Below are 27,393 nucleotides of genomic sequence, written 5' to 3' on the forward strand. Positions count from 1 at the left end.
AGCTTAAGCAAGCACTTCAACAAAAAGTTTGAAAGCTGAATTCTTAAAAATGAGACAATTACTATTGACTAATTTTTTTTTAAGTCTAGTTTCCTACTACTCAACAGAGATGAGGTGGAGTACTTTTGTTTTCCCGCGAATTCTGAAAGGGCGAGAATAGATTGCATTGTCGTTCCCAAGACACTTGAAATAAATGTCATTAATTCTCTTCCATTCATAAGCTAGTTAAAACTGTTGTCTCAGAAAAACGAAAGTTCTAAATAAAGTCATTTAGGTAGGAAAATAGTAAACGAAGTATAAAGATAAAATATGGATGCCTTACGAGAAAATTAAAAACCACCATTAAAAAAATTGTATAATTCTATTTTGTAAGTTACTATTTTCTATAAATTTGTTACGTCAACCATTTTTTTCATATGAGATTAAATTCAATTGTTGTTACGACAGACAACCCCTAGCTAGAGCCTTGATGGTTCAGACTTCCTCCACCACACTACCGCACCGTAGGTAATACTTGGAATGACTGTCCATGTATAGAGTCAGTGAGTAATTTTAAGGCGTAAAATTGTCTTTCAACAGGTTCTAGCTACACCACAAACTGCCTGTTTTGCCTTTCAGAACTTGATAAGCAAGAGAGAGTAAAAAATTGCACAAAACTGAACAGCTGTATCAAATCAATTTTGAAAAGTATCAGGGATTCCTGGCTACAAAGGACCACTAACAACAAAAAGAGAATATTCCATATTCGGTGCTCGACACCATCGCCACAGAGTAGTCTTACCATTCTTCAAACCACTTCCTTCTTCACAAAAATTAACATAATCTATATATGTATTAAGCAACGCATACTTTGTTTTTAAATATATATTTTTCAAAAACAAATTTTGGTTTAATGAATTTATTTGAGTTGTTTAGACCAGAAAAGACCTTTGACGTTTCCTGACTTGTAGTAGTTACGTCCACCATCTTTGACAAATGATGATATACTTATTAATCTATTAATTGCTTTAAACACTAGTACTACGTAAGAAAAAAAAAACTTCATGCTTGGGATTCATGCTCAGGTAAAGAAAGTTTACCACATCCTCTATTTGTCAAAGAAATTGATGTAAATAGTACAGGAAGATTCAGCGAAACTGAAGGTAAGAGTATATCTTTAAAGAAAAATTAACCCCAGCAGAAGATACCTAAAGGTCAAAATAAGTAAGAATATTATGCATAAGAAATGTCTTCTAGTGCCTACAATTTCTAAGTATTATTTTCTGACTTAAGTTGAATAAAATTACTCGTACATTCTTTAATAAAAATATGCATCTAACTCTGTGATATTAGGAACACTTAAAAAATATATTGTATATACATGCACTGTAAATAATAATTAGTGATATTTTAAAATTTATGTTCTTTGATAGAGAGCGTCGTCTGATAAACGAGATCAGTCTGAGATCAGGACTGATAAAAATATTTCATTAACGACCCAACATTACTCAAAAAAAACTTTAGAGATTTGAGTTTATAAATACGTAGTAGCATGTAACAAATGTGACTTAGTACAACTAGTGCTACAAAAGTCAACTCCAGGATTATTCCGGTTTTATTGAATAGATCATTATCAAGTTAGTTGCACTTTTTGCTTCATTAATAAATAAATAACGTGCAAAACTGGTACATCGGCGAACTACACTGGTGAAACAGTAAGAATGAATCAGCTACAGAGCCACGTATTCTAGGCAGACTTTACAGCATTTAGTAACAAGAATGAAATATCACGAGAGAGATATGAGTTGAAAAAAGCAATCCGCAGTTTTAGCAATTTTGGCCGCATCACTCAACTAGATAATCAACAAAATCAACTATACAAAATAGTAAAAATTAATTAAAAACATACAATTATAGACCAAAAAAAAGAAGAAAAAAAATGATATTAAAGATAATACAAATACTAGCTTAAATCAAATAATACAATCATGTAATCAAGGAGTCAGAGGGCGTCTTTGCAGGCACTTGATTATTTTGAGTTGTTGTTCATATAGGAAGGTTCAGCGTTTATCTAGGAGTTACTATCCATTTTGAAAGAATGGCTCATAAAAGACAACATTCCAATCAGAACAGCTTACAAGAACGCGCAAGGCAGTTTCGCAATTATCTACTGGAAATCCTAACCAATTAAAATGATCGAATATTGGGCTCAAGTAGGCTTGATTCGAGAAGCCCGTAGAGCAGAGAAAAAGTCAAATATTCCATGTTTAATTTAAGAGGGACCAATGAGTTTATTAAGATCCTAAATATGTTTTTTTACAGCTCAAATCATTATTCAAGAGATAATAAATTAGAGGATGTTTAATTTTGTCACTGATTGTATTTATAAGAAACAATATTTTCCTTTTCACACAAATTTTGGACAGCTCTGCCTGGAAGCCTAATAGAAAGCTACGTCACTAGTGATGCTGACTCACACAAACAAAAACACTTATTTCTTACTGGGGAGACCTCAAAACATACGTAGTATGTGAAAATGCACAGACAGGCCTGATACATTGTTTTGATTTGCTTATGCATTAAATAATTATAAAAGATGCATTTATGAATATAAGACAAAACAAATAATAGTAATCAATCATAATAACAATAAAATAAAGAGCCTATGTTTGTTTCACATCATATATGATTTTAAAGCCATAAACAGCTTACATTTCTAACCAGAAGCGTTTCTGCTCATGCCTTTAAATTTTAAACCATACTGGATAATGTCATTTGCTTGGCTTATCCTGAAAAAAAATACATTAACTTGGTTTCTTGCTCAAAATTTTAATTAATTTACTTATTTTCAAGTAAATATATAAATATATATGTATAAACAAAATAAAACCGTGAGTCCTATGTACTTTATAAAATCATTTTCATCGATACTGAAAGATAAATGTTGATGGTTTAGTAAGACCTAGATTCCGTTTTACTGATTTATATTTTGTAATGTTATTTTAATAGTAACAAATAGGAGAACAGATATTAATTAAATATATAAGAAATGTTGAAATTTGTAAAACACAATGGTGAATTCTAGAGATTTTGCAAATACTTCTTGGATGTTAAAAAGAAATACGGTTCCATGGACTAAAAATCCTATACACAAATTTGACAATTATTAAAAACATCGTTATAATAATCTTTAAACTCAGCAGAGTGCGTCTTACAACACACAAGTAATTTTTCGCCATTGCTGTGAAAAAAAAACCTGAAGTCATCTAAGCACATTTTCTAGCTTTAATCGTATGAGAAATTTTTTTAATTCGGACGACACTGAAGGATTATTTTAATAACAGCTACAGTTCTCAGATAATAGTTTTATAGAAAACTGTTAAGTTGAGATGGTCCATTTATCAATTCGTGCTGCTCAGTATTTAATGAGCCTTGTAATTAAGGTAAGGTCCAAGTTAGCATAACTTAGAAGCTGCGATCCTCGAGCAAACACTAGAAACTTGTTCTCCCATATTCAGGCTCTTGAAGGATTTATTATTTAATACACATAAAAATGAAACAGCCAATAACGCAAACACCTTTGTTAATCACCTTTATTTTTTTTTTTCTTTAGCTGTAGATAGAATACTCAGGTTTTTTTTAAAATGTTACACCACTAAAATACTTAATTTTGTGTCAGTAAGAGAAAGTAAACAGACAAAAATTAAAAATATTCAACCAAGAAATTTTTGCATAGTGAACGACTAACAAACAAAATAAATGAAATATTTTTAATGGCATTCAGGTTATTAAAAAAAAAAACTTAAAAAAAATAGTAAAGGCCATGAGTTATTACAGAATTATTACTTTTAGATTTGCTATCTGGAAATATGGTAGTTGCAGATCTTGAAAATTGTTGTGTTTGGAATCCTTGGACGCTTATTCAGAATTATCTGAATCACAAAAACACATATGCAAAGTACAAGTCACATAAACAAATAAATACAAAAAACAAAATACTAAGTACACATTTAATAATAAAATATAAATTAATTGCAAAAGCAAATAGTATAGTAAACTGTTTTCAAAAAATAATTTCAAATTTTATATGTTTTCCTTGTAAGATTTTTATTTTAACAAACATAATTAAAAGTTCAATATATACGTAGCGACGATCTTATTTTCTTGTTATCTAAAGAAAATAAAATTATGAAAATATTACCATAAACCCTGATAGGAAGCCGCCCGAATTTCTTTAAGTAGATTTACCTGTGTAATTTTTAAAGATTAAACATGACAAAAAAAAAACAAATAAGATAAAAAGTAAATAAAAGAAAGAAGAATAGACTCATTCCTCAATTTACGCGTTGTTTCGTTTGAAGTCTTTCAATCTATGTTGTTATCTATATTGATAACCTTTGTTCTCCATAATACAAAACTACTACAGAAACGTGACATCCCAAAACCCCTTATTGTATGGAAATAAATTTACAGGGAAAAAACTACTATCACTCTTCTCAAAAAATTATTTGGCCGATTTAAGATACTTACAATTTCGTCTCACCTACTTTTAATTCTATTGGCCTGAGAATAAATCGATTTTTAGAGTTCAGTTTCACGTAGGCTATTTTCTGAAAGACACTTCTTGAAAAAAATAAGAGAACCTTAAAACATGTATTTCCAGTAAAAAAAGAAATAAAAAAAAAACTTCAAGTATGACAAGAATACAATAAGAGAAAATAAAATCTCATGTGACATTCATTCACAAGTCGTTCTCTTACTATAATCCTTAAGGTTTCTTTCCATCTGGAAATTTTTAAATAAATGGTTAACTTTATTCTAATAAAACTTAGTTAGCTTTAATTTAGTGGCAATTTCAATTTTGTTCAAAACCTTATTAATGTCCAACAGCGGTACCTAACGAAATATTTAATTTGAACTATCAAAGACTTTTTTTTTAATTTGACTTACGTTCACCACAACTGTTAGACTCAGAAACTCTCATAAAAAACTTCTTCTTTTTCAATATATAATAATAAAATATCTATACCAATGCTATGCATTCTCTCACAAAAAGTAAGAGAAAGAAAAGAAAAAAAAATCTGTATGAACACAAAACCAGTTACATAAAATAACTGAAGATTAGTCTACCATAAGTAAACCAGAAAAAGATTTAAGTAGGAACAAAAATAAATACGTCATCACCTGAAAACCTCCTAAAATCAGTTTTTTAGATAAAGAAAAGATTTAAATTCTTTGAAATTTTTTCTTAGATATTACGATTGGATATTTCAGAGATTGGACCAGGGATGGACGCACATACTAAACTAAATCAATTTTTCTAATAAATAAAATTTAATTACTTCGGTGACAATTCAATAAGGGCCTTGGAGTATCCCAGCCTAGCTGTACTTTTACTCACATCCGACAAAACGGATCCGAATTGCAGAGATAGTAATAAGTAAGTAATTAAGTAACCAACCTTTAAATCGTTCACAAAAAAAAATATAAAAAAAATTATAGCAACCATTTTAAGAAAACAAAAAATTAATTAAATAAATATATTCAGTGAAATATTTTTGATTGGGGGATTTTTGGACGCCCAAGTTACATTTGATATTTGGTTTCCGCAGTAAAATCCAAATATAAAGTTTCAGTTTTCCAGTGATTGCTTCTTTTTTGGGCTAATACTCTTCAAATTCAAAAATTAATTTTTCCAAAACCCATTTTGGATGACTGAAGAGGACCTCAACTAATTTTGTTTCCAGATGAAATAAATTTTGAAAATATAACTCGATTAAGAGGAAAATCAGACTGTAGCAAAGCAAAGAAAAACAACAACCTAGTGTTTAATTTTACAAATTAGCGTGGCGTAAATCAAGGAATGAGTGCAATCAGAATTATTATTAATTATAGTGATAAATTATCCAAATCGATATATGATTGAAACTGAAATACTTTTTGAACATTTCTTTAACTGAGAAAAAACTTGTATAAAAATAACTCAGCCTGCAACAATTTTTTTTTTTTTTAATGATAATATAGTTTATATTTAGTTATTTTTTATGTATTAAATATGAAATCCGCTTATTTAAATTTAGTATAAATAACTGACTCACAGTATAGTGGAAATTGGTGCTGAGGATGTCAATGGCTGCGGCCAGCATGACTACATATCCATAGTTGTTACACAGGCCCAGAAACCAGAAAGCAACCAGCGATCTCGGTCTCACTGGCACCCGGCTGTTTGCGATACCTTGTTGCGACTTCTCTTCCATTAATCTTGCTGCTGGATTCTCTGTAAGAGAAAAAGTTTTCGATAATATATTGAATGCTATTTTTTCCATTCATGCCCTGTATTTATTAGTATTTGACAAAATATTTTGACAGACTCTCATTTGATTTGTGAATAATATTGCACAATTTAAGGCCAATGCTATATGAAGATGATGTATTCATTTCTGTTTGAATGTTTTAATCTGAGAGAGTCTAAGCTGTGAACATTTACATTATACCATTATAATTATGTTTTGTACAAATTCAAATAAGAATTTATCTGCTGCCAATAAATTGGCTAAATTGGATATTGCCAATTATTTTCCTCATTATGGATATTTACTAATACTAGAGTATAGAAGTATTTGCTTTTAATGGTTTATGTGCAAATTTTATTAATTTTATTGTCGCCCATTTTATTACTTTGCAGTTCTATTCAGTAAATTTAGCAAGTTTAAATTAAAATAAATTGCAATGTATGCGCCCAGCTCCATTTTGAATAGGATACTAAGTCCTGAAAACTAAATAAAAATGATGATGATTATTATTATATTTAGTGTTATAATTGTATTGTATAAGTACCGAATTTCCTTAAATTTGGAGCCCTACTATTATTTAAGAGTAAAATTTCTTATTTATTTTGTAATTTGGATGCAATATAAAATAAAATATACTTTTTCTGGCGTTGGACCAAATGGTGGTGCATTAAAATTGTGCTCGAAAACAGATTCAATGGTTATGATTTAAATTTAATCGGCACCGCGAATTAATTACTTTTCAATGAGTTATTAACGCTCAGATCTTTTCACAACGCATAGTATCCTTGGAGGCGAATTGAATAATATGAGGAAATTCAACAGAGCGAATAAATTTTGCAATAAAAGTCATCGTGCTGTTTTTAACATGACCTTGAGTGCTCTGCGAATCCAAATGTAGAAAATAATTAACTTAAAAAAGCTGATATATGCACTCATAGCTTTCACTTATTAAGCCACACATATTACAGTAGTAGTGAATTAATAAAAGTAAAATCAACGTTTATAGTTATCCTCAGCTTAGTAATAAGGCTTGCCATAAATTAGGCAGGTAAGTAAATTTAATTGCACATATAGGTAGTAACTATAGTTCCAAGGGCTTTTAGAACGTTAGAAGATTACTACGAAAAACAGGAAAAAGAAGTAAATTTCGTGGGAATGCAAATAAATAATTATACCAAAACTAAGTAAATAATAGCTTCAAGGTTTGACAACATAATATGTCGCTCAATTTATGTTAAAACATTAATGGAAAAAGATTTGAAAATTGTGAAATCTTCTAAATATTTGGAAGCCATATTTGCAAAGTAGAGATTTTCTAAAAAGGAAATGCAAGATAGATTATTCTGTGAAAATATTTGATCCTAAATTGGATAAAGGAGTTTGGAAAATAAGAAGAAACAGTAAACTATATGCGTCGTCAGATACAGTAGCAGTAATTAGAGGAAAAAGCCTTGACAGGTTAGGACATGTAGAGTGCATTTACAGGGATAGGACAGCTAAAAATTTATATATTATTATTCAAATATTTTTCATATTTTTATTTCTCTTGCACATATTTCAAGGAAATTATTACTTTTTGTAAAATATAATTTCTTTGTTATATACTCCATGTGTTCGATTTTTTTACATTTACCCATGAGCAAAATATAAATTTCAGAAGCTGTGAAATTTTTTAAGGGGTACAAGGCGAGAAAAAGGTTGGGAACCACTGATCTAGAGTAACCCCAATCTGCATGTTCACGAGTTGAATGATTAGTAGTCTTTGCAGGTGGGTTCACCTAATTGAATTTTAATCAGGAAAAAAGGTCAAATATCCTACACATTAGCACTTCAAAGATAAAGATTAGCAAACTGATAAGGTTAAGTGTAAATCATCTCTTATCAGCTATATAAGAATCCCAAAATTCACTTATAGAGTATGTGTTGTATAAACATTGACATTCCTCTAACCAGTAAACCACTCTAAAAGAAATTTACTCTTACAGAATACATATCACATATTAGTTGAAAATTAGTCAACAATTTACAATTTGAGGCAGACAAATGAATGAAAAGCTGGCCTTACCAACAGTAGCGTAACATAATGCTAACTAAGTAAGCTGTATGCCAGGTGAATCTTTAATTTTATTGTAGTTTAGAAAACTTTTCCTAATGAACTTCTCTGAAATATCTGGCACACCTGAATCACGATCATAAAATGCACGTTATAAGAACATATTGGGATATTCCACCAGTAAAGAATCTACTAGAAAAAATTTAATTTAAAACAGAAATCTAAATAAAATTGTTCAATCACTTGACAGAAATAAATACGAAACTGTTATGGAAAATGATGAGTAAATTTTCTTACCAAACATTCTCAAGGTGAGGTTATGAGTAGATCTAAAGTTTTTATTTTGTTTTTTGTTTTTCTTTTTGAGTGAAAGCAGAAGAAGATTTAAACAAATAAAATATTTGATTTTCTTTATTAATGTGTTTGCAACTGCGTTTACAATAATGCAACTAGGAAATGAGATGAAAGTACAAAAGCACTGCAGAGTAAGTCTAACTAAACATGCAATTTAGTAATAATAATAATAATAGGCGCTAATGACCTCAGCAGTCGATGCGCCAAAAAAAAAAAAAAATAATAATAATAAATAAATAAATAAAACAAAATGGATTAAGGGCTTAAATGAAGGGCAGCCAACAATGGCCATCATATGTTGGGCAATGCAAATCACCGAATGAATTGAATTCGAAGGAGCACAATTTTTTGTTCGAGCACATGATTGCTTGGCCAATGGCGCCTTCAGCCAACGAGAAGGATTCGACGGGAGATTATTATGGGACAAGTTTCAAATTAAAGGACTATAATGGGAGAGTTTCGATTGGAATTTGATGAAGAATGCTGGACAAGGTAAGGAACAAAGAGCCATTTGTGTGGATCACTTAAAAGAATCATATTTTTCAATTGAAGCCAAGATATTATAAAACATAAATAATATAATAATTCAGTAAGAAGCAATTCTATTTTGTGACTATAATTACTAAGACATAGATTAATTTGACTCACAAATAAGGCAAGAAAGCAATAATAAGGCTGTTCGGGATTGACGAACTAAATTTCTGACTAAACACTAGACATTAAGCAGATAACTGATTACTTCAAAGAGAATAGTGCTTACTATCATGCTTTTGGTGTTTTAAAATTAAAAAAATAGCATCCGTTTTTATTTCTTTCAATGCTAACTGATTACACCAATTGTATTTACTACTATTTACAACAGTATTCCGCATAAAATTCCAAAAAGTAATTCCTTAGTTTCAAATAAAATACGCATTTGATTACAAATTTAATTTGCTACAAGTATTATTAAAGATTATAAGGTATCCTCTAAGTGACACATTACAGGAAAACCTTACAACACTCTGCCAGAAGGGGCCTTATTCCAATGCTTCTTGAAAAATTTTTAAAATAAAAATTGTATACAGCACATGTATGTAATTAGTATATCAATTTTTAAATTGAAAAAAAAAAATTGAAAAATCGATTCGAAATTTTATTATTAGTGCAACCTAAACGAAATATTAAATTTAAACTTTTAGCTATTTTTGATAGTTAAATGGTTTTCAAACATTCAGATTAAAATTTTTAAAAAAACAAAACAAAAAATACACTTTTTTCGAACTGAAATGAATGTAAACATATTTAGAAAATCGAGTCAAGAATTGAAATAAGTATGAACTTGTATTGAGCTGACTGATAAAAATTATGAATGAGTAAGGTTGTTATCTCGACAAGGTAACTAACTTAACGATACAAACGCCAATTTGGTCACAAATGTGCTTACACGACAACAAATTTATTCCATAAGCAAAAATTGGTCAAGGTTATAAGGTAGAAAGATCTTGTGTTTCTTATCACAATGCTAGCTGTTTTCTTTCCATCTATTCACTCCAGGAATTCGTCAGCGGATCAATTAAAAACAAAAAAGTCATTTAGTCATTTTACTAAATCCATTTTTCCTTACTTTTTTATTTTATTTTTCTTATATTATTTTACTAAAAAAAAAATACTGTTCCAACAGAATTGTAAACTTACGTAGACTTTCACGCAGCACAATGAAGTGTCACGAAATAGGATGGATTTACGTAGACTTTCATGCAGCACAATGAAGTGTCACGAAATAGGATGGACTTACGTAGACTTTCACGCAGCACAATGAAGTGTCACGAAATAGAATGGATTTTTGACAAAATTTAGAAATGTAGAAAAGGGTGGACAACCATACGGAAGCTAACTATGATGGGACAGCTGACCACCTTATTCTCTATCTAACTCTACATAGACTTCAGTTCAACCTATCAAACCTTTTACAAACAATGGAGAATGCTTCAGCTACCCTATTCTTTAATATAGTACTAAAATAATGTGTTGGGGGGGGCTTCAGATTTAAACACCTGTGGACAAATCTTTAATTAGGGCACTTAGCTTGTACAGACGATACTGATATTCTATGCAGATCAGAATTAGGCATAAAAAAAAAGGATTTCAAGCCCTAGAGTCGTCTGCTAAGTTTCTGAGGATAGAAACAGAAGTAAAGGAAAGCACTCGTCTACTTTTTCAAGCGAGGCTTAACGCCCAACCATCAAAATTAGAAGTCGGGAAGCGTTTACATACTTTACAATAAATTAAAAGACGCGAACTAGGGTTACTCCTCTTGCTACTACAGATAAATGAAAGTAAAATGAAGTACATAGTGTTGGCTGTTCAATCTTGTCAATTCAATTGGTTGTTCGATTGTGTCCAATCTTCATTTTACCATATTTACTGATACGAAAAGGCCAGGGGGCTTCGTGGATCTCACCAAAAAATAACTTCTCTAAAAAAAAAATAATCAAAAAAGGTAAAGCGTCTAACAGAATTATCAGTAAGGTTACGTAGATAGAATTAAAGTAAAACAAAATTATTTCCCTATTGCAATAGAATGCTTTGGTTGCTTAAAACTGTCCGGTAGGACAGTTGTATAAGGGTTGATAGTCAAAAACTGCACGGAAAAAGCGTAACGTTGAAAAACACCTAACATCGATAATTTTTTTCTCTTTTTCTATAAGAGATAAAATTCCCAAATCTTGTTTAAAATCTTCTTTATAACTAGTTTTTTCGCAACAACCCAGATCTAATAGATTTCGAGATAAAAGTTGCCGAATATGAACAAAAACTGTATTTTCAGAAAATCTTCTTCTACTGCTCCTTCTTCTTGTTACCTTTTTTGTAAACAACGTAGCGCCTAAACGCGTGTCTCGGTTTCCATCAATGTTTAGTATTTCATTTGCAGAGTGAAGCAAGATTTAATAGTAGATAAAATCTAATTTTAATTCATAGAATTTTCAATTTTGCTCATCAGGAAGAATTGTCTTCAGATGAAGACCCATCGCTTTTATTCGAGATTTGATTCACAAAAATGATTCAAAAAAGTGGATCTGTGCACCGAGCTACTTCAACAATAAAATACCAATTGTTCAGCTTACACCAACATAGAATTTACAAGAAATGTCGACTGTATTGTTTACTCATGGCAACAATTATAAAAACAAAAGAAAAGCAGTATGCGGTATTGAAACTACATGCATGTGGCCTATTTTTGGGCGCCTATGAGTTTCATTCTCCAGTAAAATTGTGATCATATGATTTCACCAAGCTATTGAGTTTTGAGTAGTATTGTACGTCAGCGTTTTAATCAATTTTGATTTCACATTATATGGAGCACTAGCTTCTTGGAATGTTAAATCTATCTAAAATTTGAAAGTTATGAAATCAGTTATATAAACGAAATGAAAACAGTAATTTCAGTCACAATTATTAAATTCATGTAGAATATTTGTTTCATTGCAGTTGATAACATTTTATTGATAACAGTTAACATAAGGAACTGCTGACGACTTGGAAATCAAATATTGCATATCCAACGCTCTCACAATACTTAGAGCCGTCTATAAATAAATAGTAAGCACCAGGAATAATGATTTTGTAATTTTATGTACTAACCTAACTGTTGTCCAATCAATAAAAATAGTTGGCCATTATAACGATAAAAATGTGCAAATGTATTCTGGTATTCCCAGAGTACACTCCAAGCCAAAACTAAATATTGTATATTTGACTTGATTTGCGACAGCAAAAAGAACGAACTAAAAGACACTTTTCAACACATTTGAAGTGCGACATCGTAAAGATAGGGATTTGAAGAGAAAGTTTGCTTATTTTTTTTCTATACTTGACTGGTCATTTTGCGATTTAGTGAAAGGCTAACAAGTTTTAATTTTCAGGCAGGTTCCTTCGTCTTCGTAAAAAAATGCATTTAAATGGTTAGAACTGAGAATGCACCGCGATTGCTTCACGCTAGAAGCGTTCAATCTTTTATAAGGAATGTTGGTACGAAATCTCTGCAAACGTTATTTAACCTTGGAAAGAATCAACTGGCGTAACATCAAAAGCTTTTTTCATTATTATTTTCTCTAACTAGATAAGAGAAGTACTGCGATCGCGCCAAATATTTGAAATGGTATTTTCCTTACATCATTTGATTTTATATTGCTCGACTAATTCTATTTTGCGTAAAAAAAAATATCTGAAAATTAAAACATTTGTTAAATCTTGACAGTGTTGCAAAATTAAATTATTTTTTTTTTTTTGTGTTTATTGTAAATTTTAATAAATATGCTTGAATAAGTTCAAATCTTTTTAAGAACAAAATGATAATGTGTAAATTGATATGAAAAGGGTACCATATAATTTGTGTTTAGAAGTTTGTAGGCTTAATTCAAAGTTCGTTCTTTTAGACTGATATTAAATGTATCCCTCAATTAGTAAGTAAACTGTTTTCTGTTCTTAAAAATATGTTTTTTATTTCGTTCTTCTTTATTTACTTGTTTTTGTATTTAAATCTATCTGTACCAGATTCACAACATTGTACAAGATATTTTTTAAACAATAAAGTATGTCTTATGCCTATATATCTACCTAAACTATCCGTTTTCAGCTACTGCCTTTTTCAGAATATTTTAATATTTATTACATTTATTTTGCGATTGTTTAATCTTCTCTTTCGGTGAAGTAATCACGCCCATAGGTTGGGTACCGCTGGTATAAATAAATAATAAAGCCAAAATGTATTCACTGCTTCTTTAAACCCTTCGTATAGCACCTTGAAGCGGCCATGAACCAAATATTTCTGTGTCGCTACATCAGTTAAAAAAGAATCAGGGCCGTTTAGTGTATAATGAGAATCTATATAAATATAAATTAATAATAAAAATAACTCTAAACAACGGAATACATAAACATGTGACGGAAGAGATAAACTCCCTTACAGGCACTTTGAACTGTAGACCTCTAGTGGAATATCTTAAAAATATCAAAGATTTCGCGACTATTTTTTCCCACTTTATTACTGGGAAATATTTAAATCCTAAATGGCCGAATGAAACAGTAGCACATTTTCAGGAGCACTACTTAGTACTAACTTACACATTTGTTTCAGGTTTAATGACATACACAAGTATTAAGTATTCTTCCAATTTGTTGCAGTGTCTTTTTGTCGAGAGAAAAATTTATTGCATAAATCATTTTGTAATAATTACTATCATTAAAACTAAGTATGCAATTTATACCAGTTATTATTGAACCGATTGCAATATTTTATTTCTTCTTCTATATCGAATATATGTAGAAGATACAATGTGAAACTCATACAAATTTAATCTTAATTTTCTTGAAACTTTAAGTGTTACCAAAAATACAGAAAGCATCTATTATATTCATATTCACTGCAGCCAACTGGTACTGTTAAAGGAACGACAACAGGTGCTGCTTTATTTGTAAGCAAATTTGTTATACACTGTTGCAGTGACTGTGATTGAAAAAACCCTAATTTAAGATTCCAATTTATTTCTCTGTTTGGTTTTCAGTGCTGAAACAGTTGAAAAAAAAAATACAAGTAGCTACCAACCAAATTCAGTCGTACATACTGATGCCGTTCACTTCTAGTGTTTAATTAGCATACAATAATACCAGCCCGAATCATATACAACACTATCCACGTGATTTTTGAACCGTACGTGATTAAACGGTATAATTGTTGGGAGTCTACACAATCTACAAAACTGTATTCTTCTAATTTGTTGCACTGCCTTTTTGTCGAGAGTAAAATGTATTGCATAAATCATTTTGTAAAATTTGCAATACCAGTTTAAACGATTCTAGCCGTAATCATGGTAGGAATTTATCAAAACCACATACTAAATTAGAGCGTAACCCGCCAAGGTAGCCGAGCGTTTAGATGCGAGATCTGCAAAGCTAATATGTATTTGTGGTACTAGATTCGATTCTCTGGCCTAGGACTTGGATTTTATTTAATGCTTAATATGAGAACTTTACAGTCAAGTATGTTTGGTAATCGCCTCCGTCCACAAAACCTAATTGGTACTTGGAAGTAAACGCCTGAAAATATAGGCGTTACTTTTACTTACTGTATAAAAATAATTAAATAAAAAAAATACTACTATTCTTCCATTTCCTCATACTGCTGATTGATTAAAACTGTCTGGTAGGACCGTGGAACAAGGGTTGATCGTCAAAAACTGCACGAAAAAGCGTAACGTCGGAAAACTTATAAGAAAGTTACAAATTTTATTTAAAAATAAATAAACAAAATCATTAAAGTGTGTTGGTGTAAGCATTTTTTAAAAAAGTTTTTGAAATCTTTAGCTACATAATTACTTTTATGTTTTAACAGTTTTTATTTAAATATGAAATACTGATATGTGTACCTTTTGGCATTTGATCAACCCTTATACTTAACTTTTTAAACTGTAAATTTTTGTTAAAGAGATTTTTGTACCTTTTGGATAGATTTTCCTTTTTGTCTATTATGTAAAGTTGCATATCTGCTTAACAGATTTTCTTAACATTCGGAATGAGCAATACTTACATAATATCATGATATGGTATTAAGTTGGAACCGTAACTACAACTGGAGAGTTCTTTTAAAAGAGTGCTTGTAAATGAGTTGCTTATAGTTGTGCTTCCAATTCAAATTTATACGAAAACTATAAGAAAAGAGATATAAAGGTTTGAAATTTGAACGCATTCAAACCTCCAAAATTTAACCTTCTATATCACATTAACTAATATAATTAAAACTATGCAATTTATGTCAGCTATAGAGCTAACTATTCTCTACAATGCAGTAAAAAGTTCATTGAAATCTGATAAATACAAAGGGAGATATAAAGGTTTGAAATTTGAACGTATTTGCAAACCTCAAAAACATAACGTTCAATATCTCTATTATCGTTTTAACAATGCAATTTATACCAGTTATAGTGCAAACTACTCTCCACAATTCGGTAGAAAGTTCATTGAAATCTGATAAATACAAAGGGCGATATAAAGGTTTGAAATTTCAATGAATGTGAAATCCTCTAAAATTTAACGTACGGAAGCTTTAACCACTTCTTCGTGCTTAATTTTAACAAAATCATACTAAGCGTTATAGAAATATGCAGTTTTCGACGATCAACTTTTATACAACTGTCCTACCGGACAGTTTCAATTGGTAACAATCGTTTTAGTGTGGTCCTTACTTGCATAACGCAAACTGTTCTCCTTAAGAGGCAGAACGTCGAAACAAAATTTCGATTTGAATGAGATTTCATTCATGAAAATCGGTTCACTCGTTGATAATTTGAAACGATTGTCATACTTCCCCTTAATAGGTATAAGAGCAGAACGTCACTTTAATATTGCGTAGGGGTGGCCTAACTCTTTCATTCTACCAGATTTTATCAACATCAGGCTAAGATTTACAGAGTAATTAGTAATAATAATTTTGGAGGGGGCCTTACATAAAGGGGGTTAACTCCTCTCTCATTCGATGTACAGCGTCGTGACCCCTAACAGGCACATCTACATAAAATTCCGAATCGAATGACTCCTCATTCATGAAAATCATTTCGCGCGTTTAGGCGTTACGTTGTTTACAAGAAAGGTAACAAGAAGAAAAACAATATTAAATAATATTAATTCTTGAAGTGCAACACTTTTTGCGTTGATTGATCAAATTGATCAGGAAGGTTTCTGTGGAATTAGGGCACTAATTTATGTTAGACATTTTACAAATTATTCTAATATGGTTTTGGGAAAGCTGTGACACTTTCATTCATTTCATTGATTCATTTTATTATGAAGCCAACTCACCTATTTAGTACATATTTTAAAGTTAAAAATAAAATTACAGCATAAACTACAGTAAGAGTAAGTCGTGTAAGACTAACCAAATCTTTAAAAAACTTTCCACTTACAACTGTGCTGAGACTTCGACCACATTACTTATTAATGGGATTTTTTAAATTTATTCCCAATAAATAGTCATTACGGTAAATTATTATTCTTGCGAAATGGAAATACATCTCAATCTTAGAAGTTTTATGAGAACGGTGGAAGGTGTTCAACCAGCTGTGTAAATTCATCGTCATCCAATCTGTCTGTTTATATTATGACTGCCTCATCTGTGTAGACTTTTGAATGAAAAATAAGTATACAAGAGAGGAATTTGATTTGCAATTGATTGATTTATTGGCCAAAGGCATCAATCACATACTTTACAAAGTGTAAAGTTTAGGTGCCATTAACTCCTAAACTAATACGTTAGAATATATATTTTACTTAGAATTTAAATAATGTATATATGATTAATAAGAATTTAAGATTTCATTATGGTCTGATGAATGTGGAGCGAGATATTTAAGGAGAATTTTGTACTATGATGCTTAGTTGCACTCAAAAATGAAAGGTTATAATGAGAATCATATTGTCTTAGAACTAATTTAAAAAGTGTCGCTGTTTCCCAATCACCGATATGAATTACTCAACTCTTACGTACTCAAAATACAAGGCCACAAGCAGTTTCAAAGAATCACGATTTTTTTTTTTTCACTGTGCGATAACCTATTTTATATAAAAAATTGAGTACTAGTTGACAAAGCTAAAAACTTTAAAATTTCTGAAACATCATCTCACAGTAACTTTTAGTTATGCTTGTTTATTCCAAAACATTAGATCCGAGAACAAGACAATTTTTTCTCAAATGGGATGATGTATTAAAACATAACCAACTACCAATGTCGAAAATGCCTTCACACCAAGTTACTTTTTGTTCGTAAAACCTGCCGAAATTTTGCGTCGACTAATAGCACAGTTTGCTGAAAAAACGTTTTCAAGGACTCAAGTGTACGACTGGGACAAAACATTTTCCGATGGCCGAGAATCAGTGCAAAATGACACCCATGCACGCCGACTTCGGACAAACACAAGCAATGCGAATATTCTTGCGATCCGTGTGATGATTGAAGGAGACCGCCGGACTTACAATATGGAAAAATTGCTGCACACGTTGGAACATCGTATGTGAGTCATCAATCATTTCCGATGATTTGGGTTACCGAAAAGTATTGGCAAGATGGGTTCCTCGGCTCTAGACGAAAGAGTAGAAAGCAAACCGGTCTTGCCGTCTGTGAAAGACTTTTGACACGATATCGAACAGAGGGGGATGCTTTCTTGAGGCACATTGTAACCATTGATGAGACGTGGGTGCATCATTACACCCCTGGGAGGTCATCACTTTGACGACGACGATGGTGTAGAAACATTCGTGCGCTACTGATACGACCAGATTCATTCTTTGATGACGGAGTTAAAAAACGTCCGATTTAGTAGGAAAAATGTGTAAATAAAAGAGGAGATTATATAGAAAAATAAGGTGTATTCAAAATTTTATTTACTGTACCAATAAATGTTCTAAAATAAAAGTCCGGTTCATATTTGATTCACCCACGTATCAATAATAAAGGCCCATGCTGGAGGCCGCATGATGTACTATGCTAACTTTACTATTGTGTAAGGTGCTACATGTAGTAGTAAAATAACTGAACATCAAAATAAGGACCATTTCCAATTTGCAAAACAATATTTTAGTTTAAATGAACGTGATAGTAGGTTAAAAGTGTGGCCAACCTCAAGGCCAACAACTTTGCATAACCATTCGTTTAAAAGTTAACATGTACCAGAGTTTTGAGGACCCTACAAAAACATACAAAAAGAGGTTTTTACAAATTGGTATGTTTGTCAGTATGAATAAAAGAATAAAAATCACCAAGCTCAAATACGAAAATACCGTTCCGTTTTGGTTTATAAGTACCTCTTTACTCAATGGATTGTTCTCTTATCAGAGCTTTTTCCAAAAAATAAAAATCGTTATAAGACCGGTCTCCGGAAGGGTTTTGGGGGGGTACACTTCCCTGTAAAATTAGAAATTCAGTGTAATGTACAGTTTTACAAACAGTATTATGTTGATAAGAATTAAATATGACCAAAGTATTTTGGGGTTTACAGAAAATTTGTGAGTTTGAAACTTGAAAATATAGTAGTAAGTACAATAGTAACAGAAATAAAAATTTGAAACCTTTTCGCAAGCAAATTCATTTTAGAGCACTTCTGAAAGAGAGGAAGAAAATAGCAACCAGAATGGTGAATATCTTTGAACGATATCTTTTTATGGCGATTTCCATTTCGTATGCCGCACACTCAAGTCAATGCTCTCTCGTTTTGATATTGATTTTAAGGATGGAGTCCTGGGAGGCCTCACTTTCGCCATAAGTCCTTATATTATTTTGGGCCTACACTACAGTGAAGTAAAAATTCGAAATAGAAAAAAACCTTTGAAATCATTTCCATAGCATTAATTACTTAATTTCCTAGTTCACAATTATTATTATTATTATTATTTATTGAGTGTTAACATTGCAGGCCATTGACGCTAAACGCCATCTTCATGCACTGCTGGTCTCTGGACGCTCCCGCTACAGACAATACAGTCATCCCTAGCTACTTCGCGGTTCATTTATCGCGGCCTCAGTACATCGCGGATTGTTCCAAAAATCCAAAATTGAGGAATTATGGCGCGAAAGTTGCCCGCCGCACGCCAGTAGAAGGCAGGGGGTGCCCACACAATTCAAAATCTAAATAAAAGAGTTCTACAAACATATTTACAGTAGTAAAGTAAAGTAATCGCCTATTTTTTCAGGCGGGGCTTAACGTCCAACTACCAATTAGGTGTCGTGGACGGAGGCGACTTGCAAACATACTTTACTGTAAACTTCTTTTATTAACCATTAAATAAAATCCAAGGCCTAAGACCGGGAATCGAACCCAGTACCACAATACATATTAGCTTCGCAGGTCTCGCCTCTAACCGCTCGGCTACCGTGGCGCCTCATATTTACAGTATGTACCGACACTTAAGTTACATCTACGTATGTTATACACACACGTTTCATATTAATATCATTTATACATTATTTTATGTACGTTATTTATACTATTAATATTTTATTTACACGTTTGAAACTATTCTTTAATGTTCTAATGATAACATATGCACTTATATGCTTTCATATACACTTATTGATATTATACATTCACTAAAAATGTACGTACGTAAAAATGAGAGGGTGACACTACTTCGCGGTTTTTCACTTATCGCGGCCGGTTCTGGTCCCTATTAACCGCGATAACTGAGGGATCACTGTACTTCCATCACCGCATTGGGGCGTAGGATGAACAAAATTTATGGTAAACTGCCTGGATTTGTCCACCGCCTCACAAAACTGAGACACAATTCTTATGTTTGTTCCATCAAGCATTTTGTGATCAGTTGCCAATTGATTTGTGATTATTTTTGGCGCAAACCATGTAACTAGTTTGAATTCTATTTTAATTTAAAGTTCTTTTACAAACGCTTTAAAGAAACGGCCTACTGTACAAGTCATGGATTTTAGTGCGAGGGTTGGTACCCTGATTGCTCTGATCGAACATAATTCATTTTAAAGTGGGTTTTGATGTAACAGCCGACAACAAAAAAAATGAGGGCTAGAGCGATTGTTTGAGTAAATGTCTAACTGAAAAATGTCAAATAATCGCATTTCAGGTAAACTTATGTTTCTCTAATTTAGAATTCCATCAATGCATTTAATGTTCCTTGATCCACAGTTGTCGGAACAATTAAATTGTAATGTTGGAGCGCTACTGCAGAATAAGGAGTTCTTAATTAAGCTTTTTTGATCCACGGTACCCTTTAACAGTAAGGTAAAGAACCAGGAACACCCTTCTAAAAATAATTAAATACACTAAGCATAATCAAAAATTAGTTTGAGTACCAGTTTCGAATGGAGTTTTTTGTTCCATAACATCGGCCTCATCTTAAGATGCATTTTTACTAAGGGCAGACTTGAAATGTTCTTTCAGCTTTGTTGGCTTCAGACTTTCGTTCGCAACAACTTTATCACAACATTGCAGCTTGTGTGTTGCATTTAGTTTACTATTGCAAGCAAAAAAATCAAATGAAAAGAGAAATTTTTGGATTTAAACTATATTTTAATAAGTAATTTAGGCTTAGGCTACAATTTAGAAGCTATCACTAGGCACTAGGAATTTTTTCATTATACATTTTTATTCATAATTATGGATTATTTAAATTTTGAATAACTAACGATAAAGCCAAAACCATTTTATGGGTCACTCTTTGCACAAGACCTCGTAAAATAAAAAATATTATAAATTATAATCACCGCCTTATATCTACATTAATAACTGCATATTTTTGCTGGCCAACTTTTCAGGATGCTGCACTTTCAGAGAACCCAAAACCATGGGTGGAAGTACAAGAAAGTTCATCCAATAAAATCAAACTCAATTCCCATTTAATCAATCCCATTTAAATAGGGATTATCAAAAAATGGATCACACCAAATTTGTGTTTGGGCAATTTTTGTTTTCGAGTTCTGTTTACACATTCAGAGGGAGGGAGAGAGTTCACCCTCCAAAAACTTTTTTTTTTGTATTCGGGTGGTCTCAAAAAGTTTGAAAAATAAATTTCAAAATAATAGTTCCTCATACTAAGATTAAGCGAGAGAAAAACACCAAAATAATTAATAACTACAGTAGAAGTAAGGGAAAAATATAATGTACCTGCTAACAGATGGCTCGTTTTTCGAAGAGCTCTAATTAATGCACCTAACAAAACTCGAAACAAGACTGGAGTGTTACACTAGTTGTCATTATCACAAACGGGGAGGGGGTAGTCTTTCAAATCCAGCAAAATTATGCCCCACCACTCCGATATCAGTACACTTTTCTGAATAATTCCTTACAAAGAGGTGGCAAACGCCGCTTATTTCTGAATTAATTGTTATCTTACTCTTAATGCATCTCTTAAGGCAAACTCGCTCATTATAGATACAATCCTTCAAAACTCAGGTGAAACTTATCCATATTTATCCTTAAAAAACGTCCACGCTATTCCTGACGCCCCATATATCAATATTCTCATAAAAAGGCGCCACGGTAGCCGAGCGGTTAAGAAACGAGACCTGCAAAGGTAATATGCATTATGGTACTAGGTTCGATTCCCGGTCTTAGGCCTTGTATTTTATTTAAAGGTTATTAAAAGAAATTTACAGTAAAGTATGTTTGCTAGTCACCTCCGTCCACGACACCTAATTGGTAGTTGGAGTAAAGCCAGCCTGAAAAAATAAGCAATTACTTTACTTTACTTTCTCATAAAAGTGTTCGGAACCAAAATGATAGGCATGCGTATAAAGAAAATCTTGAAAAATAGTTCAAAGCAAACAGTTGGAACCAGACGTGAACAGCTCCTACTACAATTTTTTATAATTCTTAAAAATGAAATGTAAATGTAAAGGTAGAGAACAATCTTTACCATAGAGTAAAGATACTTCCTTTTCAGGAATTTTCTAAAACTCGACTTTACACATTTAAATTTACTTTAGAGGAAACCTACCCACTTCATTTTCCAGAAGTATGCCCCAGAAATGAGAAGCTGCGAATATGAGAATTAGTTTTCTGATGTAAAATTTAAAAAGAGTGCGCTAAGCTTATTTTAATACACAAATGCAAATAGTGTCAAGTGATTCATCTAGGAGGAGAGTTTAGGGGTCACCCTACCTAAAATGTTAAAGAATAAACGTTTTACAACATGCTACAAAAAATGTAAATTTAACGCGAACTTTACATAAATAATCTCCTTAACAAAAACTTACAGTTTTAAGAGTGAAGTATAATGGTTGATTAAACTACAAAAAGTACACAAATCAGCAGATGCCCAACATTTCATTCTTACTTGTAGTACCTTATTTTTTATAATGTAATAGATGTCACAGACCCTTGTGCTGGCCTTTTTTATCCATAAAGATTTTTCTGTTAGAATAATAAAAGATGTACCTCAGCATCTTAGTTAGGTATTAAAAAGCACTTCACTTTTACTCTATTCCAAATTATTCTAGTAGTTTATCTTTATTCTGAATAATCATCAGATTCACTCGCACATTAAGGAAGAAAAAGGGAATGTTGGAGTTGGTCTATTACTGCCGTGATATGAATCACAGAGTTGAAACAAAATTACAGCCTTGAATTCGTCTTACGTGAGCACAAATTACTTACAGTTAACGACAAATAAATAAATAAATAAACAATAATTCATTTTCAAACTTTAATTTAATGTAGCCCTTTCAATGAGTGCTTGTAGTAAAGAAGTTTTATAATTAAATAAAAATATACATATTTTTATCTATTTTAATACACATATACTCGTATAACATGTAAGCAGAACATCTAGATTAAAAATGTAATTGAAGATAACATTAAAATTTAATATTAATAAACTAGATTAGCAATTATTAATTATACTCGTATGTATATTATTTTTAACGCGTCAATTAGTATTTTATTTTATTAGTACTTTATCTAGTGATAAAGTGAGGGAACAATCAATTTAATCAACGAATGAACTTAAACCGAACAATGTTTACTTCCTACTGCTGCGCTAAACTTGCACTTAAATCAGATGTCAAAAAATTCGGTAATGTATAATGTGCACTTTTAATTTTTAACGTCAAAAAGAAATGTTGGGCATTTGCTGATTAGTGTACCTTTTAGCGTTTAATCAACCCTTATACTTCAATTTTAAAAATGTTTTTGTTAAAGAGATTTTTGTACCTTTTGAATAGACTTTCCTTTTTTTTATTCGGGTATCGGGAATAATTAGGCTGATTTACGCCGGATATAGAAGTTGAGAAAGTTTTTATCAATGCCTTGTGAATCTAGTTTTATCTTATCTAGTTCAATCAGTCCAATCTTACGTACACTTGGCATCAACTTAATAGATCGACCACAGTAATACACGAATATTTCTTTAATTATCGTTATAACTTTAAAAAATAATCGATATGCCATTTTCTTAAATCATCCAAATCTTTACAAACCTATTCTGTTAAATTTCTTATCTGGTTTATAGGTTTTCTTAACATTTTGGATAAGCAAAACTTTTATATTTTGTAATGCTTTAATACTAATACTTGGTACAAACTGGAAAACAATTCATTCATTAAAATTAGTTCATAAGTCGTTAATTTGAACGATTGCAGTACTTCCTCTTAGTTAGTGTAAGAGCATGATGGCGCTTTAATGTTACATAGGGAAGCTTTAACCACCCCTACGTGCTAAATTTTATCAAAATTGGGATAAGATTTATAAGTAAAGTAATTGTCTTTTTTTCAGGCGGGCTATACGTCAAACTACCAATTAGATGTGTTAAGATTTATAGAGTTATTAGTGTTAATTGTTTTACGGGGGCCTTACTTACTTGGGGCGAACTCCTCTCCTTAAAATGCACAGTGTCGAGACTTCTAAAATGCAAATTACATAAAATTCTGAACCAAATGAACTTCATTCATGAAAATAGGTTCATCAGGCGATAATTTTAAATGATTGCAAAACTTCTACTTAGTAGGTGTAACAGCTGAACGTCGCTTTAATGTTACGTAGGGGAGCCCTACCCCTTTTTCATCTTGTCAAATTTCAACGAAATCGTGCTAAGATTTAGAGTTACTAAACTAGTAATAATAATTTTGGAGAGGGCCTTACATACATGGGGCTAACTCCTCTTCTATTTAATGTACAGCTTCAAGACCCCCAAAAGACACATCTACAAGAAATTCCACATCGAATTTTGATATCGTAAAAATGTCCAAAATAAACATGTTTTGAACATTATATTTCCGGTTTCATACTTCTAATGTGATGCACAATCAAAAAAGTCAACGAAATAATTTCCTTAAGTAAAAGAAAGTAAAATCTTGATCATTGAATGAAGTGAAAGAGCACCATTTTATGTATTGGATAACTGTGCTGTTATTGGTGAGGGAGTGGCTTGCGGTGTAACTACGTCATCAGCTACAGTCCGCCTTCTTCACATATCCCGTTCGCCAATGAGATTAGCCAATCGTTTTTGGTAATTATTTCTAGGAAAACTACTATTTTAATTTTTTTTACTAATTTTTCCCCCATAGGTATTTGATAAATTATCGAATAATGCAATAAAAATTGATATCGTAAAAATGTCCATAGTAAACATGTTTTGAACATTATATTTCCGGTTCCATACTTTTAATATAATGCACAATCAAAAAAGTTTTCGAAATAATTTCCTTAAGTAAAAGAAAGTAAAACTTGATCATTGAATGAAAGTGAAAGAGCACCATTTTATGTATTGGATAACTGTGCTCTTATTGGTGAGGGAGTGGCTTGCGATGTCACTACGTCATCAGCTACAGACAGCCTACTTCACACATCCCGTTCGCCAATTCATTCATGAAAATCGGTTCGCGAGTTTAACAAGAAGAAGGCCGTTTTTGCCCATTTTCGGCAATGATTTTCTCGAAATCTATTTGCTTTACGTTGTTGAAAAAAAAAAGTTACTGTTATAAACGAGGATTTGCTCTATATTTTAAAGAATTTTTTTTATATAATCTTTTATAGCAAACGAGAAAGAAATTGTCAAATTTGGGTGTTTTGCAACGTTACTCTTTTTCGTGCAGTTTTTGACGATCAACACTCATATAACTGTCCTACCGGACAGTCTTAATTGAGGAAATTTCAGCCCTAAGACAAGAAAATGACAACTCTCCAACTACTCTGCAGAAACATGAATGCAACATTAATGACTGCCTTCTAAACAAAATTCTCTAATCTATTTAGATTAGATTAGTTTTCATTGGGATTTTCAATCGCAGGTTTTTCAATCAGGCAATGCAGGCAGGTTTTTTAATCGCGACCCAGAGATTGTGGAGCCCTCATCTCTCCATTTTTGTCTTTTGGAATAACTTGACTCTGGAGAGTGAGTCCTGGGTAAAACTCGAAGACAAGAAGTTTTAGTGCTGAACTATCGACCTTTTACATTAAATGGAAATACTCAATACAGAGTTGAATTCCGTACTTTTCTTTTTTTTCAGATAAACATAGAATGCTACCCATTGAGGCTTAACTTGTTACAACGACGTTTGCAATGGCTCTTCAAGAGGCTTACGATCGTCCGAATAGTTCCCGGACTTGTGGTGGTATTGTTGTAAACTTACGCAAATGGCTAATGATGATTTTTTTCTGTCTCTGCTCTGAGGTTTTCAACCACCAACTACTACGACTGTTTGTGTTATTCTAACGCTTTCTTGAAGGCAAAAAGCCTTTCCATTACACTCTTGTCCTGCATACATTTGTAATAATACTCATTAGAATTTCAATCAGTATTTCAAATTAAATTAATTTCGTGGGACTTGATAGCCAGTAGATAACTTGAGGTCGTTAGGAATTTTAAGGAGAGAGAGAAGGAAGGGCGGAAGTCTATTTTACAAAGGGATAGTTTCCGAAGAAGGTTCCATTTAGTCAGGAGCCGTTACGAATGCATTCTGGAAGTATAGAGCTTTACGAATACGACAATTTAATGTCTGAGTCAAGTTAAGAAGATACTTTTTAAAAAAATAGTTTTCAGGGAGGCATCACGGCTAAATTTGCGCATGGCACCTCTTTGAAGTTATCCACTTCAAATTATACACTATTTTTATACAATTACCACTAAAACAACAATGCAAAGAGTTCTGTATAATTCTAGTATAACACTATTAGTATAAGTATAAACTGATGGAGAATTTCCATCACAATTTCAAATATATGTTCCCGAAAAAATAATTAAAAACAAAGTTTTAACAGTTAGGAGGGATTAAAAGATAGGAATTAGATCAGATATATTATGTTAAGAAAAGAATGATTTAGATAGGCGTAGAAAGAACCCTATTTTAATAACATTATTCTAAAAATAAAAAAGTAAAATAATGCCTTTTTTCAGGCGGGCTTTACGACCAACTACCAAATTAGGACGGAGGCAAGTAGCAAACGTGCTATATACGCACTATATGTATATATTTCTCATATTAACTATAACATAAAATCCAAGGCGTAGATAGGGAATCGAATCCAGTATCACAATACTACTTAACTTTACCGGCTCGGCGGCGACCGTGGCTAAACTATTCTACATTTTAATAAACTACCTTCTTGTCTCTTTCAATATACCCTCTATTGGTGCTCTGCAACCGATGTGACACAGCACACTGGTGTGAAGCACATCGATGTGTCAATTTTAGGTGTACCGCCGCTCCGATAAAACAATAGTAGGATTGACGCAGAGATGGTCAGCCTGCGCGCCGCATGCGGCCAGCAACAGTAATAATAAAATAATAAAAATAATAGTAATACCAGTACGAGTAAAAATTACAAGAATAACAAATGGGTGCCGCTTTGAATCGTTCCGAACAGAAATTAGAAGTACAATTTATCGGTGTACATTAACACCTTCAATAAAAGCATTCAAGCAGGACACATTTCTATGTGGACAGCGGTACGAAACTGAATTAAAAACTAACAACTAAGAATATATCTTTTTCTTATCTACGCCACCCGTAAATCACGGCAGTTCTGCCATCCGACGTGTATCTTAATAATTTATTTAAATTAGTTACCCTCTTTTTATTAGATACTTTTTTTTAATAAGAATTAATATGTATTTTTTTAAGTTAAAACCGTAACTTAAAACATTAGCTTTCATCTAACTAATTTAGGATAGTATAAAAAAAATGATATGCATAACCATTATTGTTTTACTTGATAAAA

The 27,393-nt window shown here is 31.8% G+C and overlaps 1 protein-coding gene across 4 annotated transcripts in view; it reads right to left on the reverse strand.

Annotated features, from left to right (window-relative positions):
- Window positions 1-21,487, reverse strand: part of LOC141459255 (battenin-like) — a 34,586-nt gene extending 13,099 nt beyond the window's left edge. The window contains exons 1-3 of one of the 4 annotated variants that reach the window (XM_074138098.1): window positions 21,343-21,477; window positions 20,532-20,692; window positions 6,078-6,256 (exon numbers count right to left, since the gene is read on the reverse strand). In XM_074138098.1, coding sequence (XP_073994199.1) covers window positions 6,078-6,256; window positions 20,532-20,559 — 207 coding nt within the window. In that variant the 5' untranslated portion in view covers window positions 20,560-20,692; window positions 21,343-21,477. Of the gene's footprint in view, window positions 1-2,691; window positions 2,769-3,825; window positions 3,861-6,077; window positions 6,257-20,531; window positions 20,693-21,342 lie in introns of those variants that run through there. The other 3 variants (XM_074138099.1, XM_074138100.1, XM_074138101.1) reach the window with 3 other exon arrangements.
- Between the last annotated feature and the right edge of the window lie 5,906 nt (window positions 21,488-27,393).

This window comes from Rhodnius prolixus, unplaced genomic scaffold, assembly GCF_049639745.1.
Source record: "Rhodnius prolixus isolate KJV_2025 unplaced genomic scaffold, Rpr scaffold_11, whole genome shotgun sequence".
NCBI lineage: Eukaryota > Metazoa > Arthropoda > Insecta > Hemiptera > Reduviidae > Rhodnius > Rhodnius prolixus.